Genomic DNA, 27677 nt, shown 5'->3' with positions numbered 1-27677 from the left:
CACCCAGCTGACATCCCAGAGCCTTGATCCAGGGACCTGGGAAGCAAGGCTGCTTCTAGACCCTACCCTCTGGCATTTCGTCATCCTGCCAGCCTGGGTTCAAACTGGTTCTGCATCTTGGCAGAGCAGCATGTAGATTTTGAAGAACTTCTGTGCCCAGGGGATGGTTTTGGGACTGCTTCCGACAACCCTGGAGAGGGCAGGCCACTGAGTCACGTTGCCCGGTGAATACAGCGGCGGGGCTGGGCACAGAGCCCGGGCCTTCGGCCTCCGCATGCTGGCCTCATCCCCCTGTGCCCCCAGAACACAGGTTTCAGCACCACTGACCTTGGTTCTGAGTCAGGGACGATGATCACAGGTAACAGAAAACCCCACTCTAACTTGCTAAAAGAGTAAAGCACATTGACGTCACACAGGATGAAGAGGCCAGAGGTCGGGCAGCCTCGCGCGGTGAGACCAGGCCCTCTCACTCTGCCTGTTGCCAGGCTCTTCTTTCTCGGTGTTAATTCTGATCTTGGCTGATGTGTGTGTCGGGGTCCCGGCAGTGAGCAGCGTTGACTGAAGAGATGCTGATGGGGGTTCTGTTCAGGGCAGATTGAGGTCACCGAGGGATGCCGAGGCACCGGGGATCAGCAGCAGGAGAGCTGGCTGGTAGCAGGGATGGAAGTGATGCTGGGGCCTGTGGGGGGGAGGGGCTGCCCGTCATGAGCTGTGGTCTCCTCACCTTGGGGGGGAACACGGCTGCCCACTCAGCCATGACCCAGAGGGAGCGGGAAAGGAGCCCCTGCCTCACTCCCTGCCCGCTTGGCTGGCACTTCCCATGGGCCTGACCTCATCCGACACCAGTCAGCAAAGGGGCCAGGTGAGGCGGTGACAGGGGCCAGCCTCCTGGGCTCAGAGCAAGACGGAGAAGGAGAGCAGGGCTGTGGGAGGGCACAGGAGCTGCCTGCACAAGACAGCTCTGAGTGACCTCAGCGTCGCGAGAGTCTTTGGACCCACGCGACGAGAGGGTGACCCACAGGCCCGGGTTCCCTCCGACTGGGTGCCTGGAAGCCCTGCGACTGTTCCCAGCCCATCGCTGTGGCCTCCGACTGGAAACAGGCTGACTCTCTGGGGCCTAAACCACAGGACCCTGTTTGACGCTGGGGAGTGGAGTTCATCACCACCTCTCCTCCCTCGAGGAAAGGGGTCTGACCCAGGCAGAAACACCGGGGGCTCTACCCACGGGGCAAGGGCTGCAAGCCCACCCAGCACGCCACACATCCACTGTGATAACACTAGGAGAAACGCACCATTCTCTCTAGACAGGCTCCTCCGACTGCCTGAAGAGATGAAAGATTCAAGTGATCCTGAGTCATCTAAAGGGAACCCGTTTTGTAAACACAGCTGTAGGCTGAGAGGGTCTGCTCTGTTCTGGGGACAGACGAAGCAAAATCTCTGCACAATTGCTTCAATGAGAAACAAAGCAAAACAAATAAAAAAGCTAACAGTAACATAGTGGAAGGCACGTAGTAGATTAAATCAAGGAGCATCACAGCACCCAGACAGCTAGAAATCTTTTGACACAGAGAGAGTACCTATGGGTGACTTCACAGCCTGAATCAGAGCTGTTCTGACAGGGGCTTCACACTGATGATCGGGGAAATCGTAGACTAACAATGTGCAGTTTTGGTGTCGTGATCAGTCCACCCAACCCCCTCATTCGTTCATTCAACAGCCGTAGTGGGTTCACGCTGATCCGTTCATTCATTCAACTTCAACCCAACCACGCGTTGTAAGCATTGGTTCAGTTCAGTTCATCCGTCCATCCATTCGTTCGGTCACTCATTCATTCAGTAATCACACACTGAGTGAGTCCTCTGCTGGGCACACGCCAGGTGCCCAGGATGCAGTGATGGATCTGATCTTCTTTTTCCTTGAGAGGCTTTTACCTACTGGAGGTAGCAGGAACGTGACAGATTATTACACCACGGACTGTGCACGCTGGTTACCACCTGCCACTGGAAGCTTCTGTTAGTTTATCGGCCTAGGAACTGCCTTCACATGTAAGAATATAAGCTTCACGAGGGCAAGTCTGTTTCTTGCGGTGCCGGCGCCTGGAACAGAGCCTGGTATATGTAGGAGGAGCTGCCTAAATATTGTTTAACAGAAATCGAGAGCAGCGGCCCGGCAGTTAGCTCTGTGCTCCCTGCTGCGCTTGTGGCGCTGTGCACATCAGAAGCACCCGCGCAATGATCTACCGCCTCCCAAATGCAAAGAAAAAGAGTATTCAGCAAAGCTGAACCCATAGCCAGCAGTAACTGAGTATTTCACTTGTGTGTATTTTGGTAAGCAGAGACAAACAGTTGGATTTTTTTCCCTTTAAAAACAAAACCTTTATTTTATTTTTTTAACATCTTTATTGGAATATAATTGCTTTACAATGGTGTGTTAGTTTCTGCTTTATAAGAAATTGAATCAACTATACATATACATATGTCCCCATATCTCCTCCCTCTTGTGTCTCCCTCCCTCCCTCCCTATCCCGCCCGTCTAGGTGGACACAAAACACCAAGCTGATCTCCCTGTGCTATGCGGCTGCTTCCCACTAGCTATCTGTTTTACATTTGGTAGTGTGTATATGTCCATGCCACTCTCTCACTTCGTCCCAGCTTACCCTTCCCCTTCCCCGTGTCCTCAAGTCCATTCTCTGCATCTGCGTCTTTATTCCTGTCCTGCACTCGTTCTTAAGAACCTTTTCTCTTTTTTAGATTCCATATATATGTGTTAGCATACGGTATTTCTTTTTCTCTTTCTGACTGACTTCACTCTGTATGACAGACTCTAGGTCCGTCCACCTCACTATAAATAACTCGATTTCATTTCTTTTTATGGCTGAGTAATATTCCACTCTATATATGTGCCACATCTTCTTTATCCATTCATCTGTCAGTGGACACTTAGGTTGCTTCCATGTCCTGGCTGTTGTAAATAGGGCTGCAGTGAACATTGTGGTACATGACTCTTTTTGAATTATGGTTTTCTCAGGGTGTATGCCCAGTAGTGGGATTGCTGGGTCGTATGGTAGTTCTATTTTAGTTTTTTAAGGACCCTCCATACTGTTCTCCATAGTGGCTGTATCAATTTACATCCCCACCAACAGTGCAAGAGTGTTCCCTTTTCTCCACACCCTCTCCAGCATTTATTGTTAGGAGCTTTTTTGATGATGGCCATTCTGACTGGTGTGAGGTGATACCTCGTTGTAGTTTTGATTTGCATTTCCCTAATGATTAGTGATGTTGAGCATCCTTTCATGTGTTCGTTTGCAATCTGTACATCTTCTTTGGAGAAATGTCTGTTTGGGTTTTGAAGGCTGGTGAGGGTCTGGAGGAGGCAGGCCAGGAGGGGCTGAATCTTCCCATGACAGGACAGATGCAGAGGAAGAGGACCCTGACCCGACGCCCTGGGCGGTGAGCAGCACTGAGAGAGTCTGCTGTTCTCTGAACGCCAAACGTTTTGAAGGCTGATGAGGGTCTTTGCATTACACTCTCACTCTGTCTCCACCCAGCCCGGTTGGCGGGGCCGGGGGAGGGTGGTGGCGGGTGTCCCTGCTGACGTTTTGCACGTGGGGAAGCCACCAGGGCTCTAGACCTGTGCTGGCCATCACATGTGTGCACTGACCAATCTGGGGCCGGTCTGAACTGAGAAGTGCTGTGAGTGACATACACGCCAGATTTTGTGGGTGTGGCATGAAAAGGAGAGTAAAGCATCTCACGCATATTTATTATATATATTGATTACATATTTAAATGATAATATTTTGGAAATTTAGGGTTTATACAATATATTCCTAAAATCAATCTCACCTGGTTCTTTTTACTTTTCAAAAATTGCGGCTCCTGGGCTTCCCTGGTGGCGCAGTGGTTGAGAGTCCGCCTGCTGATGCAGGGGACACGGGTTCGTGCCCCGGTCCGGGAAGATCCCACGTGCCACGGAGCGACTGGGCCCGTGAGCCATGGCCACTGAGCCTGCGCGTCCAGAGCCTGTGCTCCGCAACAGGAGAGGCCACAACAGTGAGAGGCCCGCGTACCACAAAAAAAAAAAAAAAAAAAAAAAAAAAAAAAAATTGCGGCTCCTAGAGGATCTCACTTTACGTATGACGCTTACCTGTGAGGCTCGTCTCCCCCTCTGCTTCCTCCTCCTTTTCCCTTGTTCTTCTGTGATGCTGGTGCTGCAGACGGAGAAGTGAGGTCCGATCGCTTCTAGAGCCCATGCTTTCCAGCCAGCCTGGCTACGGAAGGGAGGAAGGGCTGTTCTGGGGGGCAGAGGGGAAGCTGAGTCCCAGGTCAGGGCACAGGAAGTGAGGGGCTGGTGCGGCGGCCCCGCTCCTAAGGCAGCACAGCCTGGGGTCTGGAGGCAGTGGCCGGTCTGGCCTGGAAGCCCAGCTGGGAGTGACCGTGTGTGTGAGCAGGGGAGGGGTGACGTGGGGACAGGACCAGGCCTGGGATTGGGCAGCGCTTCTTCAGGGTGGCCATTGCAGAAGCTTCTCTTTGTCCAGATTGCTCCTGGACCACCCGTGGACCTGACCTGTCCTTCTCAGGCCTCAGTTCACCCCTGCTTAGAGCAGAATTCCTGGGCATATCCTGCTTCCCAAGTCATAGCTGCAAATAGGATAACTTAGTGCTACCAGTTGATTTTTTTCTAACACATTTATGGCTTACCCTGTGTGTCCATCCGTTCTCATAATTAATAGGCACAGCACTTACGTTGGCGTTTAGACCTTAGCCACTCCTGATCGGTCGGTGACGTGGCTGGTTAGGATCTCTCCCCGAGGAGGCCCCACTGGCAGGGAGCAGAACTGGCAGTTTAACCCCGTTCTGTTTGACCACAGGGCCTGAGTTCTTTCTGGTCACTGTGGATATTTAGGAAGCATCTTTAAATCCACCATGGCATTGAAGCCTCACCCCAACCGCCGAAGTCAGTTTCCTGCTTTTTCTTCTTCTGTTGCTGATGGCACTGAGGGGCTCATCCAGGGTCACAGGCAACCAGACTCTCAACTCTTCACATAGCTCAGAATCCGCTGCTGCGAGTCTGAGTTTTTATTTTTTATTTTTTATTATTTTTTTTTTTCGCGGTATGCGGGCCTCTCACTGTTGCGGCCTCTCCCGTTGCGGAGCACAGGCTCTGGATGCATAGGCTCAGCGGCCGTGGCTCACGGGCCCAGCCGCTCCGCGGCATGTGGGATGTTCCCAAACTGGGGCATGAACCCGCGTCCCCTGCATTGGCAGGCGGACTCTCAACCGCTGCGCCACCGGGGAAGTCCCTGAGTCTGAGTTTTTTCATGCTATCCTTCCGTAATCCTATTGGATGCCTAATTATTGAACCATCCCAGTGCCTGGCCCAGGCCTGGCTCACGCACGGTGACCAGTGGCTGTTTGTTGAAATGGTAAATGAAGCTCACTGTACTTGAAGAAATCATCATCCCTGTCCCATAAATGAAAGATTCCGTGCACACCTAGGCGTGGAGGAGCGAGAGTAGCAGCAGCAGTCACGCGTGGCGGTGTTACGAGAGATGCACTTTCTAGCATCGCGACTTCCGTGGCCTCACCCAGTGGCCTCCCTTGAGATCTGCTCTGGCCCGTGGCTCACTGTCCCCTTGGCCTTGGGCTCATCCAGGGAAGCGCCTCCGTGTCACGGCATCAGTTCCTGCCCCTCTGTGACCTGATGAGGTTCCCAGGGGACTGGACCTCAGCCTGGCTTCCCGCAGAGCCTGGGGCGGAGGCCCAGCCCCAGAGCCTCATCTGTAATTAAGAGCTTTCTCTACCCCAGGCTCAGTCGTGGACATGAAACAACCTTTATATAGCTGATGGTGTGGCTGTCAGTGAGCTTGTGGCATGCCAGTGGCCGCAGCTGGGGGAGCCTCTGCCTACTTCTATTTTGGGGACACTGTTTGGTGGCCCTGACTCCCTTCCCCCTGCCCTTTAGCCCTTGGGTGTTAGTGTGGATGAGGGCACAGAAGCGGCCCCTTGTGCCTCTCTGGTTCATGACACAAAGCTTCCCTCTCTCTCTCTGTGTTGTGTGTCCACGTGCTATTCCAGTGAGTTTTGTCTACTGGATGCAATACTTCCCATGATGACACACAGAGAGAGACAGACAGAGAGACAGAGAGGCTTGTTTGGTGTGAGGCGGAGATGGATTTTATTGTTCTCCTGCAGTGGAAGAGACTGGAAAAACGTCGGCATCTCTACCCCAGCTGCGCATTTTGAGAGTGCGTGACTCTGCGTGTGTCCCCCACCACTCCGAGGAGAGTCTCAGCTTTCTGTACTGGTTAGACCCGCTCACAGATTCAGCCGCTGTGATCGTAAGTGAGGTCAGTCTGGGGGCGGGTGCCGAGATTCCTTGAGAGGCTCTTTCTTGCTTTTGACCGTGGCTGTCACCACAGATGAGGGAATCGTTAGGTTCGCTTGAAAATTTGTTCTATGCTTTTTTCTTCTTGTAGCAGAAAACAGTTTGAGTAAATAACACAACTTATTTGTGTCACTAGGACCAGGCTAGATAGACCTTGCAGGATACCAGCTCACAGCGGTGCAGGTCTCAGGGGTCTTTACTGCACTGTTGGGTTCTTTCTTCAGCACACATTGTTTGTTCCCCTCTTATCTCCCAGACATTGTTGTGAGGCGAGGGAATCACGATGGTGAATGATTCACCTGCGATCCTGCTTTTAGGGCAATACTTTCCAGAAAGGAAGGGAGATGGAGAAAAAAAAAAAATCAAGTAAGCGGGAAGGTGATTTCATAGTGTGGTAAGTGCTTTGAAGGGAGTAAGCAGGGCCATGTGACAAAGGGTCTCAGGTGGGAGGGTTAGGAAGGCCTGAGTTGATCCAGGAAAAGATCCGTGGGCCCAGAGTTCCAGGGAGAGGCAAGTGCCAAAGCCGAGGGCCTGCAGGAGGTGTGGTCCTGATGCTGGAGGAGCAGATGCTGGGGACCAGGCTGGGGGCAGGGGCGGTCCCAGTGCCCACGAGGAGAGCGTCACCACTGCCTCTGTCGGGGGCAGGTGTCGAGGCTTAGCTCTGCAGCCCAACTCTCCCAAGTCCACCTGCCAGGAGGAGGCCAGGAATCAGCCAGAAGCAGAGCGCACCTCAGCCCCCTGGACTAGTCTGTCCCCTCGACGGCCCAGAGATAACACCCACGGGGAGCCTGGGGCTGGCTGTTGGCATGTCTGGGTGGCGTGTCCAGCCTGGGAGTTTCTTTGGGTCCGTCTCCCTTAGGACCTGAGTCTCGTAGTCATCAGAGAGGGGACAGCCCTGCTGGTGGCCTTGTCCCCAGTGACCAAGTCTTCTGTCCTCACCCCTGTCTCCATCCCCACATCCCTCTGCGTGGCCTGGAGACTCAGAGGTGAACTCAGCACACACATACGTGTGTGCGTGCCTATGCACATACACCCCCCCCCATAAATCGTACATACCCTCTCTCTCTCACACACACACACACACACACACACACGTATCTGGGAGCACATGTTCCCACGAGGCGACCCGCCCAGCTCGTCCTCCGGGTGGGCCTGAAGCCCAGGCAGAATCAGCAGCCGCCTCAGCTGTGGGTTTGGAGCTGCCACGCGGATGCCTGTGGCCTGGCTCTCGAGGCCACACCAACCTTGGGAAGCACGGCTGGGGCCCCGCCCTTGGCCCAAAGGTCACTGGGAGCGCCTCCCGGGTAAACTTGTCATGACTGAGGTCACCCCCTGGAAATAGTCATCGGGTTACTTAATTCTGATTATGTGCTGGGGAATTTTATTAGAAAATTACTGAAAGTGAGGGAAAACTAAAAACCACCCATCGTTAATTTTTCATTTGTGTACATTAAGGAAGAAGAAATCGTCTCCCAGCTCTGCCCAGCCAGGCCCAAGCCTAACGAGGCCCCTGCCTGACTCCTTTCTCTGCTCCATCTGCGTGACCCCCTGTCAAAGCCCAGCTCTTCTGCCCTCAGCCTCTGCTGGTCCAGGGGCTGTGGCTCATCTCGTCCACACTTCCTAACCCGTGTGTCCCGCTCCATGTGGGGAGCAGGTACCCTCGTGTCCTGAGTTCTCCCCAGCCTGCCCGTCACTCTCTCTGCTTCTGGGTTCTGGTTTCTCATGGTGGCAGCACTTGTAGTACCGAGCTCCGTGTGGATCTGTCCCGGCAGGTAGATTCCCAGAGGAGGTTTGCATGTGCACCGTGATTCCCACAGTGCAGCCCGCGGGCTGGCGGCGGAGGCCGTGGCGTGTGCTGGTTCAGCCCCAGCGCCTGGAGTGGCCCAGCCTGCCTCCTCACCCTGGATGAAGCCTCAGGCCAGTTCCCTAACCTCTTTCTGCCTTGCATGTTCATTAGTACAAAGAGGATGATGGGGACATTTCCACCTTGTAGAGTGTTGTGAAGACCTCAGGGTTGGGACATGGAAAGTGCTTAGCACAGTGGTGGCCCTGAGCACACGCTCTACAACTGTCTGCTCTTACAATGTACCTTTGTGGGTGTGTATGATTTTTATGTATGTCTATATTTTCATCTGTCTCTATCTGTATGTGTATATGTGTATGTATATATTACTTTCCAGAAAGGTGACTGAGTTCCTACGCTTCACTTAAGGCAGTGTTTCTCGACCTCCTTTTGAGGGAACCTATACAGTAAGTCTCCTGCATACAAACAGGTTCCATTCCGAGAGCGTGTTCCTAAGTCCAGTTTGTTCGTTAAGTCCAACAAAGTTAGCCTAGGTACCAACTAACACAAGCGGCTCTACAGTACTGACCGTAATAGGTTTATAATACTTTTCACACAAATAATACAAAAAAACAAACAGAAAAGATAAAACGTTGTTAATCTTATGGTACAGTCCCTGAAAAAGTACAGGAGTGCAGTACAACAGCTGGCATACAGGGGTGGCATCATCGGGTGAACAGGCCAGAAGAGTTACTGACTGGAGGAGGGAGAGGAGGTGGGAGATGGTGGAGCTGAAGGACCATCAGCGTTAGGAGACGGAGGGCAAGCTGCCATTTCACTCACACATGACGCTGATGGCACAGGTTCTGGCTCCTGGCTGGAACCAGATGCGCGTTCGCATCTTTGAAAGTTCGCAACTTGAAGGTTTACTGTAGGGGACTTGCTGTATAAGTGGGTTTTTTCCCTCTAATTGCCTCCTTCTCTGGAATTGTAATACCACACCTAACTGTCAGTCTGTTTATGCTGTTGGGTAAGGTTGGAGAGCCGCAGACCGTTGACATCGCTAAGATTTTTTTTCACCCGCTCCCTCAAAGCCAGTTTTACCTCCTTGGAGGCAATATTACCCCCTTTGAGAATGCATAATTTCGGGCATGTGAGAGGATTACAGGATGAGAATTCAGGGAAGGCCTGAGTTCATATCCTGCCCTCTGTCCCTCGGGAGCTGCGGTGATGCAGCATCAGGGCTCAACAGATGGACTGAGGTCTAAAAGCCCCAGTTAAATACAGGTTTCTCTGTTTGACAGATTACTTTTTTAAGCTTTAGTTTTCCCTGTAAATGAAGACAGTAATATGACTACCTGATTTCTAGAGCCAAGAGAACACACACATAAAAGGCCCCCTTTGTAGCCTGGCACAGAGTTAGTGCCCATCATAATTCAGGCACAGCACTGCCAGGACCTCTGCTCTGTGGCCCAGGGACTGGATGGAGTCCCAGCTCTGCCGTCTGCCAGCTGGGGGTCCCTGGGCTGGAGTGTGCACCTGTCTGAGCCTTGGTCTCCTTATCTGTAAAATTGTGGTATTTACCAATCTGGTGAACAATTTACTGTGGTTCTTACTGTTTTTATTGTGCTATTATTATACTTAATATATATATTTTTTTGCGGTACGCGGGCCTCTCACTGTTGTGGCCTCTTCCGTTGCGGGGCACAGGCTCTGGACGTGCAGGCTCAGCGGCCATGGCTCACGGGCCCGGCTGCTCCGCAGCATGTGGGATCTTCCTGGACCGGGGCACGAACCCGTGTCCCCTGCATCGGCAGGCGGACTCCCAACCACTGCGCCACCAGGGAAGCCCCATACTTAATATTTTTATGGCAAGTCTGTATAAAAAATGTCAAAAACCAAAGTTCCCAGACATGACATGACTGGATCTGGGTTCCCCGTCACAGGAGGGAATCAAGCAGAGTCTAGGAGTTCATCTTCTGTGAGTTCTGTAAAGAAAACTAGCCTGTCCAGGAGGGTGAGACTGTCCTTCGTCTAGTGCACGGGTGCCAGACCCCGTCCCGCAGGCCACATCTCACCAGGCAGGATGTTTTACACACTGGGTTTTGTTGGAAGATGTACTTCACGTCAGCTTCTTTACACGTTGTCTGTGGCTCTGTCGGCACAACCGCAAGCTGAGTAGTTGTGACAGAGACCACGTGGCCCACGAGATCTGAAGTATCTACCTTCTGGCCCTTTAGAGAAAAAGATTGCCGACCCCTGATAGTGGGTTCTGACGTGATGGATGGGAATCTGAAGTCGCTGCCACTGACTCCTGGGGTGACCCCGGAGAGGGTGTCCCATGGAGTGCTGAGTGGGGTGGGTGGGAACCCTCCTGGAGGCCCCTTCCCTTCTGTGTCTCCATCACCGTCCTGCGTAATCCCCTCCCCCTCTGCGTGCTACTGCATTACGGGTGCCTTCTCATCTTGTCAGTTTTAGGGGCAACCCATGTATCCTAGAAAGCTCTCCTACCATCCCAGGTCTTGGACGAGGGTTCATGTGCCAAGTGGGACTAGAGAGGACTTCAGAGGTCAGCTGTGAACCTGTGTCCTGCCGTTGCCACCAGCCACGGCACTCTCTGTCCCTGTTGGCGTCGCAGGCAGAGAATGCATCCACGTAGGTGTGACCGTCTCGTTTACTGGTATCGTCATGCCAGGAATTCCAGCTCAGGGAGGTTCGACTGTGCATTTCCCATAGTGGCTTTTGTTTTGAGTTGATAAAGGGATAAAATATAGTGGCCACAGTGAAATTGGCACTTGCAAAATGTATACACACGTATACACAGTCTGTATATAAATATGCGTCTATATAGTTAAATACATGGAGAAATTCTGCATTTCTGAGTGTGTCTCACATCCTGCAGTGAACCTCGTCCTGGCTGAACTGGAGTCACACTTGCGAGAGGGCGTGCGGGGCGCAGGGCTTACACGATGTCTGGGGCTTTCCAAGAAATGTGGCTGATTAATTGCGATGCTTCTGGTACAGCCTCACGCTTCATGGAAGCCTGAAGGAAAACAGTTGTCAAAGCAGTATATTCTCCGTGACTTGTTTTGCTGTAAAATGTGTCTGTCTTTGTCCTTTTAATTACACAGGCTCTGGTTTCTTTGTGTTTATCCACATACAAACACAAGCAGAAACACACACAAAGTCACACACACACAGGCACACAGACACACTCACCCATGCCCACTCATACATACACATGAGTGTACACATGTGCCCCTCCCCCCCCCCACACACACAGGAGAGCCTAGATGGGGCGGTCAGCACAGCAAAAACCCCTTCCTCCTGCCACTCGCCCTGGAACAGGCGACGTGCAGCTGTTTAGAAAAATATAGCCGTATTAAAAATCAGTGCCTTTTGAGTGTCTGTCTGCACTTGTGAAATACCTACTCTTATTTTCTGAAATAGCCAATTTTGCTGGAACTAGTAACGGACACGTAGTGCGTTTTTGTTTGCTTGTTTTCAGTAAAGGCTTTGGTTCCTTGCATCAGTCTAACAACCAGGTGTAAGGATAAGTGACCAAAGAGGGGACAGTGATAACTGGTGCTCTTGGAGGGTCCCTGAGGGGGCCAGGCCGGTGGGGACTCCAGCTCCCCTGCAGGGCGGGCCCTGTGTCCCTCAGCGCGCGCTCGGCCTGGGTGTTTCCTGCTGCACCCGTGTCTGCCTTGGGCCCCAGATTCTGCCCTGTGCTCAGGTTGGGCTGCCTACGAGGCACCCATGGGCCAGAGCAGCCTGTGCTGGCAGAGGGAGTGGAAGCCTCAGTTACAGGAGGTTGGGATGCAGGGCTGATCACCTCCAGTGACCTCTGCTCGCCTTGACTGAACCCTGCGCGGCACGGCTGCGGCACTGACCCATGAGCCTGGGGCAGGAGAGCAAAAGGAAGCCTGCCTGCTGTGCAGTCTGTGTTTAGAAGCCACCCATCAAGTGTAAAAACTGTGCCGGGAAACACGTCCCATCCCCCTAGCGTGGGCCTGGGAGACGGGTGGTTACCTCCCCTTCCAGTGGCATCCAGGACACAGCGGCCCGGGAGGGTCACACCCTGGCCCCAGCCCACCCAGCCCCCTTCTCTTCACACGTCCTGTTCACTTGGGCTTGACTCATGGGGGCCTCATGGGGGCAAGGACACCCCAGGATAGGAGGTCAGGCTCTGCCCACAAACTGCACACACGGCTGCCCCTCACAGCCCCTGGGCCCGGGGATTGCATGCTCCACTCCCGGGAGAACAGGTGGGCAACCGCTGTACCTCTGGAAGTGGGAGTGGGCTGCTTGGGCGAGGAAGTCCAGAGCGGTTAGAAGAGGAGCGTGGGGTTTGAGTGGGTGTGGTCCCTTGGCCTGTCCTCCGCCTCTGTTTTCTCTGTCTCCTTTTTGTCAGGGAGGCAACAAAATGGGGTTGAAAGAATATGCTTTCTGAGATCCAGCAGGCCTGGGTTGTAAACCCAGCTCTGCTGTCCACCGGCTGTGTGGATGTGCGCAGGAGACATCTCCCCCGTGGGCACGTGGCAAAGAGTCCACAGCTGTCTGTGGATCCTGAGACCCCAGTTAAGTCTAGGCCTGGTCCCCACGTGCCCGCTTCAGAGAGACCTCAGCCCGAGCGCAGAGAAAGCAGAGCCGCCTTTGGGAGTGCAGTGCAGCGAGCCCCGTGCCTACTCCCACGGTCTCAACCCCCTCCCGGTCCCAGATGCAAAAATCTTGGCCTAGAAAGTGAAAATAACCAGTTCAGCACTGTTTCTTTGCACACTGGAACTTAGAGGTAAGATGGACTGCAGTGACCTTGATTCCTTGAGACCAGGCCCCAGACACCAAAGCTGAAGAGGTGCTGGGGTCACAGGGAGAGCGGCCCAGGCTGGCTGGGGTCTGGAGTGACCCCGGAGTCCGCCCCTCCCCCTCCTCCTTGCTCTGCATGAACTTGACACCACAGCCCACCTTCGGGGGGGGGTGTCCAGAAGCATCTAATTAGGATCCTTGGTGGGGGTGGTGACCAGAAGCATCTAATTAGGATCCTTGGCTCAGCAACTGAGGATTCCAGTGTCAAAACAGTCAGCCTCTGCAGCATTTTGCATTGTCACTGGGCAGATGAGCAGGGTCTGGCCAGTGGTGTCCAGCATGATGTCCATGAGACTGTTGTTGGTTGGAGGCCACAAAGGGCCTTGAGCATAAAAAAAATAAAAAATAAAAATAAAGCCAGTAAACCTGTAGTGAACGTGCAGATCTTTTAAAATTCTGAGCTCCAGAGAATTTTCTTCCTCCTTCCCTCCCTCCCTCCCTCCCTCCCTCTCCCTCTCTTTTTTTTTTTTACTCTTTTTTCATCTCAACTTCTGAGGCCCAGCAGTTTGTATCATAGGTCAATGCTTGGATGTTTAGGCTGATGGACCTTGGCTTGAAGTCCTGCATTTGCCATTTTCATCTCTTTACTTGCTACTTAACTTCTGTGCTTGGCTTCCTCATCTGTAGAATGGGTGCACCAGTCCCACCTTCTCCCATGAAAATTAAATATGTTAAAGTATGAAAGTGCTTCCAGCAGCACCGGGCACAGAGCAGGTGCCGGACACTTGTCCTTGAGGAAGCACCTGGGTGCTCTGACTCTCAGTGTCCTTGTCTGAAACATGGGGATGAGAAAACCCACTTGGTGGCCTTGTTGCAGCATTTTACTCGTGGGTCCAGGAAATCTTGATGAAATGCTGTCCGTGAGCTGGACACTGTGACTGCAGGTCAGGGGCATCCGGGAGTTCGTGGGATAAACATACCCTCTATCTAACATTTAAACATACCTATCTATCTAACAAAACCATAGAAAAAGCACTGAAACATAAGTGAAAATTCTAGCAGGAAATTTTAGTAAGTGCCCTGTCAGACATAACCAGGGAGGCTAAGAACAAACAAGAAAGAGGGGATTTGCTGTAGGTCTGGTGGTTTGGGGGCCCTCTGAGGGCACACCAGGAAAAAGGCCCGGAAAGAGAATTCCAGGCAGAGGAAACTTTATGTAAAGGAATGGGATCGGGGTTATATAAAGGAATGGAGAAACCAGGGAGCGTGCGCCCTGGAGCAGGTCGGGGAGGGACGGGATGAGACCATGGCAGAGGCCAGCTCCTGGATGGAGTCGAGTGTCTGTGGGAAGTGTTGGGAGTTTTATTCTGAGTTGAATGCCATGCCATTGAAGACTTTGTTTCATTTTACATTTTATAGTGAGACATAGGCAACCTTCTGAAAGCGGGGCGTATCTGAAGTGTCCAGCTTGGTGAATGTTGACACACGGCGTGTACCCTTCTGTTCATGAGTTCCATTCACCGGAGCTGTTGGGTGGAGGACGGATGCAACGAGGGTACAGAGAAAGCAGGGGCATTGGGAAGAGTCCAGGGTGACCTGGGGCAGAATTTAGATTCTCATCCTGGGCGCTGCATCCCAGGGCTGCAGGAGTGTGGGGAAGGGGCGGAGAGGGGCTCGGGCGGGGAGGGGCTGGTGAATTATTGAGGTGCCAGCGGCTGCACCCGGCCCAGAGCTTGGGGTGAGTCAGGAAGGATGTTGGCAGAAAGGCCCTCGTGGAATCCGCACCCTCAGAATAATTGACGGGGCGGGAGGGGTGGGGAATTCATCTGGTGGCTCTTGCCTGTCTCTGCTGGTGAAATTTCATCCCCAGGGCGTTCACTCCTCTGAGTTCTGTGTGGTGGGGAAGCCAGATCCCAGGTCCCGAGAGCCTCAAGAGCCTCGTCTGAGGCGGAAGTGGGCAGCCGAGGTCCCACCTCCCAGGCGAGGCTGCTGTCCCAGCAGGGGTGATGGACACCCTGAGGAGGGGCTGGGGTGGGCTGGCAGCTGAGCTGGGGGAGTCCGGGGGTGCTTCAGGTATGTCCGGCCCAGGAGGCGGCCTGCAGGGGGGCCACCAGCGGTGACGGTGATGGGCGGGGCCCAGGGGCAGCAGTGGGGATGGAGGGAAGTTCCCAGAAGGGCTACCTTTAGAGAAAGAGCACAGGGGTGTGGGCCGAAGGGAAGAGATTCAAAGCTATTTTGTGGGCACGTGGCCGGGGAGGCACTTAGGGAGTCGGGGACCCTGATGGAGCGGTGGGACGGCAGGAGCAAGTGTGTCCTTGTTTTGAGCTCGTCGTGTTTTCAGTGGCTTCGAGGTCATAAATGAGACCCAGAGAAACAGGATGGGGTGCCGATGAGGCTGGTGAGGCTCCGGGTTGAAGGAGACTCACTCTCGAGGTCCTGCGCCCTCCAGGTGGGCAGCTGGGGTGCGGCTCGTTAGGTGTGGGCACCGGGCCCATGCTGGCCTTGTCCTCTTCCCAGCCCTGCCGCAGAGCGGAGGTTAAGGTGACGATGCCTTACACCACAGAACGGATGAATGCTGCCAGGATCAAGGTGGAGAGGGAACGTGGACTGGAGCCGCAGCGCAGCGGCCCGGGCAGGTGGGGTGGGCGGAGCTGGAGAGGCAGGGTGGGCGCCCCCCCGAGAACGGGGTCTGAGGGCCAGGGCGGGGTGGGCGGGAGGGCGGCTGGAAGTTAGGGGAAAGTGAGTAGAGTGGAACGGAGGGCCCAGCCCGCGGTGGCACTCTCGTGAGGAGCAGGGGCTGCTGGGCTGGGCGGCCGGCTGAGGTCAGCTGGGAGGAGAGGAAGCACCAGCAGCTTCACGCTCCGGGTGTGGCGTCGGCAGGTGAAGCAGAGCCCGGGCCGCAGGTGGGGATCCATAGCCGTGGAGGGGCACAGAGGCAGGTGACCCCCGTGTGCCCACCCCCAGCCGGCCCCTCTTCCGCAGACCCCCAGAGGAGGCGGCCGTGTGCAGTGGGCGGCCCGGGATGGGGCTGGGAGAGTGCGTGGGCGGTGCCCCCGTCTGGGGGGTGTGCGCTGGACGTCCCCACCCTTGCTGCAGGCCTCAGCCTCGTCTCCAGTCACAGCTCTGCCTTCACTTCTGGACTTGTCCGGGGGGGCAGGGGGAGCCAGGCCACACCGGCTGCCCCTCGTTGCCGTCTGGCCGTGACGTCCCGGTAGCCTGCCCCGGGTCCCCGCAGGAACGCAGCCAGTGGCCGTTCCAGGAACCTACGTCCAGCAGCCCTCGGGCAGAGGGGCCAGGAGCCAAGGAGCATCAGGGCTGGCTAGTTCCACCCCTGTCCAGTGCCCTGGGACCCGGTGAAGAGGTCCCCACCTTGCTGCCTGCTCCCACAGGCGTTCAGGGGCCTGACGCAGTGGACGGCTGAGCTCGGCCCCGCTGCCTCTGGGGACTCCTGTCCCTGTGGCCTGCCTCGGTCACCGGAGCTCTGATTCTGGGGACACGACCCTGAGTCTGGGCATGGTCTGACCCAGGCCACATGCTGATGGAGAGGATGTGGCCACAAGTAGACAGAATAAATAGCGCCGTGTGTTGTTTGCCCATCTCCCGTGAGAAGCACAGACACCACAGGGGCCGGGCATGTGCCTGTGGGGAGACGTGGGGCTCCCTCAGCCAGTCCTGTGCTTTCCTGAGACGGAGGGGAGGCGGGGTCTGTCCTGGTCCCACGCAGGTCAGCGCTGCCCCTGGAGCCGGGGCTCCCCTTCTCCCCGCGCCTTCCCGGCGTCTCAGCTCCTCTCCACGGGCCACGGGGAAGTCTCGTCAACCCTTCCATGCGTTCATGTGATAAATTCCCATTTTGCCACTTATTTGGTTTTATATTTCTCAATCTACTCCGAACCCACGTAGGAGGAGGGAGGGTTTTGCTTTGCCTTGTTTCTCCTCCCTGCTCAGCAGCCCGCTCCCTCGGGACCCTGCGCCATGGGAGAAAGCCTTGGGGTGCCCCTCCCCGCTCTGGTCCAGCAGAAGCTCCGGGTTCCTGGGAAGGACGGCAGGCTGGGTTCAGGTCCTGGGGTGAGTGGACAGGGGGAGGAGGACGTGACTGGGTGAGATCACGGCAGCCTTGGGACCGAGTCTGGCGCTTCGTGTGCTTTCTCTTGTCCAGTGCCTGCCAGGACCCTGAAGGGTAGATACTGAGAGTGCGGATTCAGTTCTAGAATCGAGCAAACAAGCCTCAGAGGGTTGGAAAAGACGGTGCCACGCACAGAAAGCACAGGTTCACCCCCAGGAGGCCTTTCCTCCTCGGCCGTCCACACGGCAGCTGCTGTAGTGCAAAGCGGGGTGATGCTGGAGTGAGACGCGCCTGGGCTTGAGCTCTGGGTCCCTGGTTATGAACTCTGTTACTGTAATCTGAAACGCTGCCTCCTCTGGACCTCCGCGCCTCCTCTCTGACCCTCCTGGCCCACCAGCGTCCCCTTTTCAGCCTCCTTTGCTGGTCTGGTCTCACGTCCCAACATGCGAAGCTGGAGGCCGGGACCTACCCTGGGACCTCTTCTCTCCTCTGTCTCCATCTCTGAACCATCTCTTCCATCCCCAGTGCTTTAAAGGCTGTGTCTACAAAGGAGCAACTCCCACATCAAAAGCCTGGAGCTTTGTTTCGGAGTCTGAAAGCCAGGCTCACAGATCCGGTTGCTTGCTAGGTGTCTAAGAGACATCTCAAACATGAAGCATCGGAAACTGGACTTGTGTTTTCTGGTTCCAGATGGGTTCTTCCTGCAGGGTTCCAGATGCTCAGGACAGAACATTCTTTCTTTCTGGGACACTCCTCGCCCATTCGGCCACCAGCCTGCCCACTCTGCTTTCCAGAGAGACCAGCGCCTGAGCACCCCTCCCTGCTTCGCCCCTGCCGCATGGCTCGAAGCCGCCAGTATCCACTGCGGTAGCCTCACCGGTCCATCCTCCTCCACCCCTGCCCACCAGCGTCAGGCCCCCAGGCAGAGGGGCACCTCCTGCCAGGACCTATCACCCCCCACCCCTCCTGGCCCCGCCCCTTCTGCACCTCGTCTCCCTGTCTGCCATTCTGGCCATGTGTTCATGCTCCCCGACCCTCGGGCTCTGGCCTGCACCCCCGATGGGTTACCCTCCTCCCGCTCTCACCTTCTCGCCTCTGACTCATCCCTCAAATCTCAGTGGAGACACCCTTTGATCCCACTGTTTTCATCCCCCCGCTGGCCTCAGTACCTTCAAGGGGTTATAATCACAGAGTTCTTGGAGACATTAGGGCCTTACTTGACCAGTTTCCATCTTGTCTGCTGGATGGCAGCTCCCTGAGCTCCACGGGCCCCTTAGGGTGTGCCCTGGCTCGGCTCAGTACTAGGTGCGTGGCAGGCACTCGTCGGACGTGGCGTGAAGGGAAGGAGGTTTGCATTTAGGTGCTTCTCAGACACCAGGTGCCAAAGGTCACTGCTAGGCTGAGCTGGGCCCTGGCACCTGTTCAGGCTGGCCGAGGGCTCTGCCGACCTCCTGCCGCCCCACCACCCCAGCCTCCTTTTTTTTTTAAATTTTATTTATTTTTTTATTAGTTTCTGCTTTATAACAAAGTGAATCAGTCATACATATACATCTGTTCCCAGCCTCCTTTTGCCAGTCCTACAGGAGGTCCTCGCAGTCTCTGGTGACACCTACTGGTGCTCTGCCCACGGGACAGTCTCCAGGAGGGAAGGAGGTCCAAGTAGCCCGGGACAATCGAAACCACACCCTCTTCGCAGGAGTCTCACTGCCCCTGGCCTGGATCACAGCCCCCTTGTATCTGGGCAGAGCCATCTCTTCCCTGCCCTGAATTACAGACGCTGCCTGGGGTTATGAGGCTTCCCCTGACCCATCTCTCCTCTCTCCACGCCCTGGGCTTTGCTGCAGGGCTCGGTCCCCCTCCCACCTCTGGGCCCGCCGAGCCCCTTCCTCCTCAGGGCCCTGCACTCGCTGGGACCTTCTCTCCTTTGCTCTTCCCGTGGCTGCTCACGCCCTCCTTAGCTCTCAGCCCAGAGCTCACCAAGCCAGGAGGTCTTCCCAGGCCGGCGCACCCCATGTGCATCCTGGCCCCCACGTCACCGACGTGTCCCCAGCAGCACGGATCACTCGTGGCAGCTGGCTCGCTTCTCTGTGTCTGTCTCTGCGTTTCCTCTCTGCCCTCTCCTCTGTCTGGCTAGTCACTCCAACAGGGTGGGGCCCCCTCGTCTGCGTGTTTACACGTTTGCTCCTTATGGCAGGACGTATGGGTCGGGCGCTGTGCAAATACGTGTTGGCTGAACGAGTGAAGGAACGAACAAGCTTGTATCGGGTGCCAGGCATCAGGCCGTGAACTCCTCGTCCGCTGGTCCGTTTAGTCTTCAGGATTACCTTGGATGGGGAAAAATCCCACAAACTTTTGCGCCTGTTTCTGGGTCTGGAAACACAGAAGGAGAAACTGACGTGGGTGGTGGGTGTCTGCAGACTCCAGACCTTGCCCCTCCCCAGCCTTGGGGAGCACTTCCCCCTCTGGCCCTGTCCCCGCTTCACTGTACCCCCGCAGGCAGGCGTGTGCTCGGGCGGGAGGGCGCCTGCTAGCCTCTCCTCCTCACTGTTCTCACGCCGTGCGTGCTCTTCCTGAGACCGAGGATGGGTGGCCCTGGTCTCCCGGACCCGGTGATCCTGCTGTCAGCAGGCCCGGGGGCGGGATTCTTTCTACCAGTATTTTGTCTCTTACCACCAGGCTGCCTCTAAAACACGTAGCCTTCATTCCCCCATAGACTGGGCACCCTGACCACACCCTCCCTCCAGCCTAAGGGACCTGGGAGGTGGGCATCGACCAGCGAGGGGATCTGGGGCCTCTGGGGAGGCAGCAGGTGCCAATTCACTTCTACCTAGAAGGGAAATGCAGGCCGGGAGTCTCCAGAAAGTTCTAGAATAGGAGGTGGAGGTGGCACCTGGACCCTGGGTTGTCCTCTTTGCTCCTCACACAGGTCCATGGCCCTGGGATGCAGCTAATAACAATCTTCAGGTTTTTTTTGGGTTTTTGTGTGTGTGTGTGTGTGTGTGTTTTTAACAACGGGGAAAGCTTCTTGTTCACCTGTAAAGAACGGATGCGAATATCTGCCCTGTGAGAGCATTGGATGAGACCGTGTGTGTGACCTTGAGGCAGTGGAGCTATCCGATGACTGGCTGGTTATTATTATACTCATACCCAGGGTGCTTTCTAGTGCTCAGATGGGTGTGTAGAATAGTGGTCCAGTGCTCGATGTCCAAGCCTCACTCCCTGGCTTGATTCCTGCCTCTGCCACTTGCTGTCTGTGTGATGTTGGATAAATTACTTAACCTCTCTGAGCTTTGGCTTCCCCATGCACCAGCATGCCCATATTGCAGGGCTGCTGTGAAATCAGAGCACATAACTGTCTAAAGTAGCTGGTAGGTGGTGCACAGGGCAGGTCCAGCACTTCCCTTTTCTTCCTCACCATTTCGCAAATGGGTGGAGAGAGGCCCTGTCCTACCCTTGCTGAGAGCTGCAGGGAGCTCATGACATGCGCCAGGATTTTAGTGACTCCAAAGAACGTGCTCGTTGTGTGTTAGGGTGTCCCTGTGTCCTCGGCCCCCACTAGTGAACCCACCCAGCATCTGCAGGTATTTGCTGGCCGTGGCACAGAGCTCTCTCCCATCTGTCCTGCTGTCTGTCCTGCTGTCTGTCTGTCTCCATGGTGGCTCCCTTGAAAATGGGGGCCTGTCCCCCTGACCGGCAGCTCTTGGGTCCAGAAGTGCGTATTGAGCCCCACAAGGCCCCTGCCATCCCCCAGACCTCCTGGGGATGTCTGCACCAGCTGTCCTCCGGGGCTCCCGTTCACCTCTGCAAACAGCCCTCGTGGCTGCCTGCCCGTCCCTGGCCATCCCGCTGCCCTCTCCCCTAGAGCCTCTTGCTGCCTCAGCAAAGAGGGCCCCAGGGCAAGGCTCAGGCCTACGTTTAAAAAAGAATGAATGACACGGGCTTCCTTGGTGGCGCAGTGGTTGAGAGTCCGCCTGCCGATGCAGGGGACACCAGTTCATGCCCCGGTCCGGGAAGATCCCACATGCCGCAGAGCGGCTGGGCCCGTGAGCCATGGCCGCTGAGACTGAGCATCCGGAGCCTGTGCTCTGCAACGGGAGAGGCCACAACAGTGAGAGGCCTGCGTACCGCAAAAAAAAAAAAAAAAAAAAAGAATGACACTGATAACCTACAAATACTGTACTAGTGAATCATGTTCAGACCTTTAAAACAAATTTGAAAATGCAGAAAGGCAAAAAAACCACTTCAAGTTCTGCCCCCCAGAGGTAACCACAGTTAGTTTAAGTGTCATATATGTTCTTCCAGACCCCTGTGTATATATGTCAGTTTGTTGTAGCGAGGATGAGAGTGCTAGAGGCATACTGAGTTCGAATTCTGTTTCCACCACTAACTAGGGATGTGCTTTGAGCAGGTCATCTAAGCTCTCTTAGACTCAGTTTTCTCATCTGAAAAATGGGCATGATAACTACACTGACATGTGTCAAACAGGATGCTAAATACTGGCATCTGTCAGCGGGAACATGCCTTAGCCGTGCCCTCGGGAGCTGTGAGTCTGCAGTGCGTGTGCGCTTAGATTCTTAACTGCTCCCGTTGGGATCTTATTCTTTCTGTTCTTTCTCCTCCGGGTGAGGGAGCTGCCAGGGAGCCAGGGATGCTCAGCTGGAGACGATTGGAGAGAGGAGGATGCTGACTGTCTTGAAACATCTAACCGGCTTTTGTGAGAGACACGGGACCTGTTCTGGATTTGGTGCCAGCAGAGGACACACTCTAGGGCAGGGTCTTGCCGTCTGCCCACCCCAGGTTCCCCAGTGCCCTGCCTAGAGCCAGGTGTAAGTGGGCACAAGCAGATGGATCCGATGGGCAGAACTCAGAGAGCACGTGAAACCGCTGGGTGCAGAGTGAGGGGGCCCCTTGTACATGTCAGGGGTGTCCAGAGGCAGAGGGGTGCCTCAGGAATTGGCATGCTGGCTGGCTGTCCCTGCAGGCTTTGGAGACAGACTTGGGCGCCTTTGTGCTGGGTGGCCTTGGGCAGGTGACCCTGGAGAGACAGCATGCTGTAGTGGTCCAGAGCCAGAGGCTGGGGCCAGCACGCTGACTTTGCCATTTGCTAGCTCTGTGGCCTTGGACGTCTTGCTGACTTCTGTGTGCCTTTCTTTCCACATCTGCAAACAGCAGCACCTGTCCCGTAAAGCTGTAGGGGGGGTGGTCAGTCAACGTGCTGATGGATTCGACATGCCTAGCACAAGGTCTGTGCAGAGCAAGCCCTCTACATCTGTCTCCTGACCACGGGGATAACTCCATCCCCCGGCAGAGCAGAAACTGTCCACATCGTGCACCCAGCGCAGTACCTGGACGTGTGGGCACGCAGTCGTGGAAGCCCTTACGATTCTAATTATTCGTATCGACCCTGGGGCCTTGGGGCCTGGCTCTCCAAAGTGGGGCTGTGTGGACGACTTCCTGGCTGGCCTCGGAGCCGCGGAGGAGCTGTGCCGTGAGTCTGCGGGGCGTCTGATTCATCTCTCTCCTCCTCCGCCTCTTCCCCTGCCCACTTGGAATGTCATCATGCCATCTGTGGTTAGCTGCGCTCAGCAGCGACTGCCGGGAGGTGATGGATGGGCAGTGACTGCCTCCTCCCTCGGCGTTCTGCTCCTTGCTTCTCCTGGTGCTGCTCAGCTAGGCCGGGAAACCGTCTCCACTCCTATGTTCTAGACACACGTAGACCTTTATTCAAACCCAGATACGCCTCCTATCTGGTGCGTTTCTTAACCTCTCTTAGCCTCAGTTCTTACATCTGTGTAACGGAAACAAAGTCTACCTCCTCGAATGGTTGTTGTGGGTAAAATTTCCAGGTGGGTGAATGGCACACAGTAGGCACTCAATAATTGCCAGCACCCTTTTTTTCCCAGCTGCAGAAACCCTTGGCTGAGAGCCAGGGGGACAGCATGGCACATCTTCTCTAGACAGAACCATGGGTGTTCAGCATGAAGCAGAAGGACAGCAGAGACCATCTTGTGCAAACCCTCCTCCCCTGATGCTCAAACACATTCTCCCCTTTTGCCATTTGGTAGACTGAGGGCAACCTGAGGCATTTTCCCCGGGAAACTGCAGTGAATTCATGGTGTGTCCCTCTGGGAGCAGCAGCCCTGATCAACCAAGACTGGGCCTCCGTTGAAGGCTTCTGGTGAAAAAGAACTCATACTGTGGAAAGAGATCTTGTTGCTCTCCAGAAGTCTAGGGTGTTCTGCCTTCCTGAAAGCTGAGGGAGTACGAATGGCAGTGGGTGACAGTAACTGAACTCCAGGGGAGCAGGGGCTTTGTGATCAGCCATGTCTATTTTGTTTTCACCCTTTCAAGAAGGAAAATCAGCCAACTAAGCAAGAGCTAATTAAAGACACATTTTGATTCCTGAAAACTTAGCCTTATCCTTAATTCCAGAGCTACTTTTTATGTTGATCCTGAATGATTACCTATAAATGTGTATTGATCGGATAAGTGAAGGTAATCCAGTTTGTCAGTAGTTTCTTTACCAGGAAAATGAGTTTCTTTTTCTTACGCTTTTCACCTAGGCTTGGGGGTAGCTGGAGTTCCTCTCTCCTCAATTCTAGACAGTCCTGCAGATGTTATGTCCCACGTTTGAAGGAAGAAGAAGGGAGAGTACCCCTGCCAATCCCTTCTACCTTTCTGTCCCCTTACATTGGGAAAACCAAAGCTTTTTAAGACACCACCCCTCCTCAGCCAGGCACGCTTCTGGTATTTATGTCCTTGGCCAGCACTGGGTCACAGGTCCATCCCTCGCTGGAAGGGCGGCTGGCAAGGTGGGGAACAGAAGCACCGTAATTAGCTTAGACCAACCAGCCACAGCTTTTCTCCATAGGCTGAAAATGCTGCCATTCTGAATAATAGCAACTCTCTTCTAGCAAGGAAGGAGTGGGGAGCGGGTATTAGGGTGGCAGCTAATGGTGTGTGTGACACCTCGGCGGTAGCAGTCCTGGAGCCTGTGCGGTCTCCTCACCTGATTGTCAGCATCATGGTGCCGCCCACGCCCGAGAGGCGTCCAGGCCGCCACTCAGCCTTTACTTCTTGGCTCAGGCGTCACTGGTCATTCTGTTCAGCACAGACTCGAGGCCTGTTCTGTGCCTGGAGCCGTGAAGGCAGTGGACACACAGCTGGACTGAGACTCAGCCGGGTGTCCAGACTTGCCAGGGAGACAGCCATAGCTAGTCAGTGCCTTCAGCATGGTGCCACCAGCTCTGGGACACGGGGCCCTGCCAAGGGGCCCTTACCCAGGCTGGGGTGAATGGCATCAGGGGGTGAGGAGGAGGGCCTGGGAAGCAGGGGGACACAGGGTGCCACAGCAGCGCTGACACTTCCTTGAGCGCACCTGTTTCCGGTCCTCTCAGAGCCCACGAGTGCCCTGAAGACAGGGACGGTGTCTTACCTATTATCCCACTTATGTGTCCCTGGAACTAGCTCAGTGCCTGGAATGTGTCTGGAGCTCTGTAAGTATTTTAGTTCAAATAAATGAGTTAACGTGGAAATAAATAGATCATTATCCAAGATGTGGGCGTATCTTGGCCAAAGGGAGGTAGTTATGGACTGAGAGGGACTTTGGATGCTAACCCTCCCTCCCTGCCAAGAGGTGAACCTCTGGGGCCCCGTCTTCCCTGGGGAGCCTGGCTACAGGGGGTATTTTGGGAGCCATTTGTCCTGACTTACTAAGTCAGCTATAAATTCCCCCTTGAGGCTTTGGAGTGTATGAGGCTTAGTGATGGCCCCAAAAGGGGATTGGCAGGTGGTTTGGGGACTGATTTCTTAAAGCAGTTTGGGCAAGTGCTGACGTCTTTGAAACGTTTCAATCTTTTCTGTGGTCATGGCTTTCGGACTGTCTTTGACAGTCCCGGTTTGGGAATCAGGGTGCCCCCTTGGGATATTTGCAGAGACAAGGCTCAGTAGCTTTGCCTGCCCTGAGCTCCAGGCATCAGCCTCCAGAGGTTTGCTCATGATCAAGGCTAGAACCTTCTGAGTCAATCATTTTAAATGACGCAGGGTCCCAGCCAGTCCCTCTGGCGGCCTGCCAGCCTTAAAACAATTGGCCGTCACCTGCAGCTGCCGCTGTCCTGGGTGGCGCCGTCTAAATACTGTGCACTGCTGGCATCCTCTTGCATATCTGGTTCTAGACAGACAACTCCGTGCTGTTTCCAAAATAACTCCTTCCTTGGGGCTTGTCAGATCTCTGGTGCCTCTGGGATAAACATTAAAAATACCGCCTCCCAAATCAGGGAGGATCTCATTCTTTCCCCTCTCACTGCTGATTGGAAAAGGGGCCTCAAACTGGTCCCGCAGTGAAACACTTGTGAAAACGTATGAAAAGAGATTACTGCACGTGGAATTGATGGGATGACAGAACTGCCTAGTAACGTGTGATTATTATAATAATGTACATAGTAACCAGATGGCTTCAAGGGCAGGGCACTGCTTGTACTAAGTTGCCTCCAGTGCTACATTCAAGTCCTGTCATGGCTTGATCTTGCTCCGTCCTCCAAGCAGCCCTGCAACAAGTGTGTATTTTGTAAGGTGTCCCGTGTCACGCATACTGACACCGACAGAGAGATTAGGAGACTTGCAATGGAGCCAACACTTGGGCCTGGAACCTTAACGTTGGCAGGTGGTGCTCTTTCTGGGATTCTTAAAAATTGAAGTATAATTAATTTACAATGTTGTGTTAGTTTCAGGTGTACAGCAAAGTGATTAAGTTACACACACACACACACACGTATTCTTTTTCAGATTCTTTCCCATGATAGGTTATTATAAGATATTGAATATAGTTCCCTGTGCTATACAGTAGGTCCTTGTTGTTTATCTATTTTATATATAGTAGTTTTTATCTGCTAATCCCAAACTCCTAATTTATCCCTCCCCTACCCTTTCCCCTTTGAAAGAAACCGTAAGTTTCTTTCTGGGAATTTTGGGGCAACTGAAAGAATCCCTTTTCCTTCCAACTTTTTTTTTTTTTTTTAATTTATTTATTTTTGGCTGTGTTGGGTCTTCGTTTCTATACGAGGGCTTTCTCTAGTTGTGGCAAGCGGGGGCCACTCTTCATCGCGGTGAGTGGGCCTCTCACTATCGCGGCCTCTCTTGCTGCGGAGCACAGGCTCCAGACGCGCAGGCTCAGTAGCTGTGGCCCACGGGCTCAGTTGCTCTGTGGCATGTGGGATCCTCCCAGAGCAGGGCTCGAACCCGCGTCCCCCGCATTAGCAGGCAGACTCTCAACCACTGCGCCACGAGGGAAACCCCCAACTTTTTTTTTTAAAGTGAGAAATCATGAAGACATTCAGATAAGACATTTATGTAGTATCGTATAATGAAGTACTTTTCACTGTGTGACTGACTCCATTGCCTTTGTGTAACTGAGCAGTCTTGCTTCTTCTGGGATTATGCCTGCTTCTGGAATTGCACCTAAAGCTCCCTGGGGTGGCATAACAGACACCTTGCAGGTGGGCCCCCAGCACGTTTCCTGTTTCATTGACACCCCGCTGGCTTGGGATTTTCATCTATAAGCTCCTGCCTTTATGAATGAAGTTCCCTCTGCCTGTATCGCCTTTTGGTCTTTTGTCCATCTGGCTGAGTCTTACTGTTCCTTTAAGGGAAACCTCAAACATCACCTTTCCGGGAAAGCTTCCCTGACCTCCCCAGGCTGGGCCAGGTGTTGGATCTGAGTTCTGAGTGCCCTAGCAACCCAGACCCATTTCTGTCCCTTACGACCCCATTGATCGTGTGGATTTCCGTGTCTGACTCCCTCTAATGGACGACTGTGAGCTCCTTGTGGGTGGGGACCATGCCTGTTCTTCTCTCATCCCCACATGAGCACAGTATTGGCAGAGCCGATGCTGAACAAGTACATTTGGGAGTAAATGAAACACTCCGTCAGTGTGGTGCTGCCTCTGCGTCTGCCCCATGCTGGATGTCCTGCATGCGGGGGGGTTGGCGCGGGGTCCCGATGACGTTACGTGACATGGAGGAGCCGTGGGCTGCGTTTGCTCATCGATCTCTGTTTCCTCTTGCTTTTCTCAGACGTACTCTGCCCCAGCGTTCGTGTAGAAGGAGATCGCTTTAAGCACACCAATGGCGAAACCAAGGAAATCACAGGTAAGAGAGTAACAGCCACCCTACACGGCTTGCTTTGCTGTGCTTTTTGCTGGACTTGACCATGACCCTCCTTGATTCAAGGGTAGCCTTGCTGGTGCTGTCCTCAGTCCTGTCCTTCACCGAAGTCCTAATAGGATGGTCTGAACTGTGCAGGTAGCAACTCCCGTCAGTGAACCGTCAACAGGGAAGACCGTTCACGTGTTCCCTGTGGGAGCAGGTGGTGATGCTGTAGGGTCTGTAGAGAATGCAGTGGAGTGAGTGACATGGTGAGTGAGTGATTGGCAGCCGGGCAAAGGTGAATAAATAAATGCATTTGGGAGTGAATCAGAGTCATAAATACATGAGTGAATCAATGGATGAGGGAACACACAGACACACGACTGCGGGGCCAGCAGCAGAAATAAACTCCGCGGAGGCTGTCTCTGAACGCGACCACGACGGGGTAACTGGGGTGCGCGGGGGACGCTGAGCCGGCCTCCTCGTCCCGATGGT

At 54.4% G+C, this 27677-nt stretch overlaps 1 protein-coding gene across 1 annotated transcript in view; it reads left to right on the top strand.

The window, feature by feature from the left end:
• The window catches only part of COL22A1 (collagen type XXII alpha 1 chain), a gene marked incomplete at both ends in the record, with an annotated part of 241676 nt that overhangs the window by 7081 nt on the left and 206918 nt on the right, over window positions 1-27677 (top strand). Inside the window, one exon of the mRNA XM_081258732.1 lies at window positions 27111-27185. Within this exon, the coding sequence (XP_081114858.1) occupies window positions 27111-27185 (75 nt within the window). The remainder of the gene's footprint in view (window positions 1-27110; window positions 27186-27677) is intronic.

Source organism: Mesoplodon bidens (assembly GCF_964165515.1).
Source record: "Mesoplodon bidens genome assembly, chromosome: 16".
Lineage (NCBI taxonomy): Eukaryota > Metazoa > Chordata > Mammalia > Artiodactyla > Ziphiidae > Mesoplodon > Mesoplodon bidens.
The sequence above is the reverse complement of the archived record's forward strand: the minus strand, read 5'-3'. Positions and strand labels throughout refer to the sequence as shown.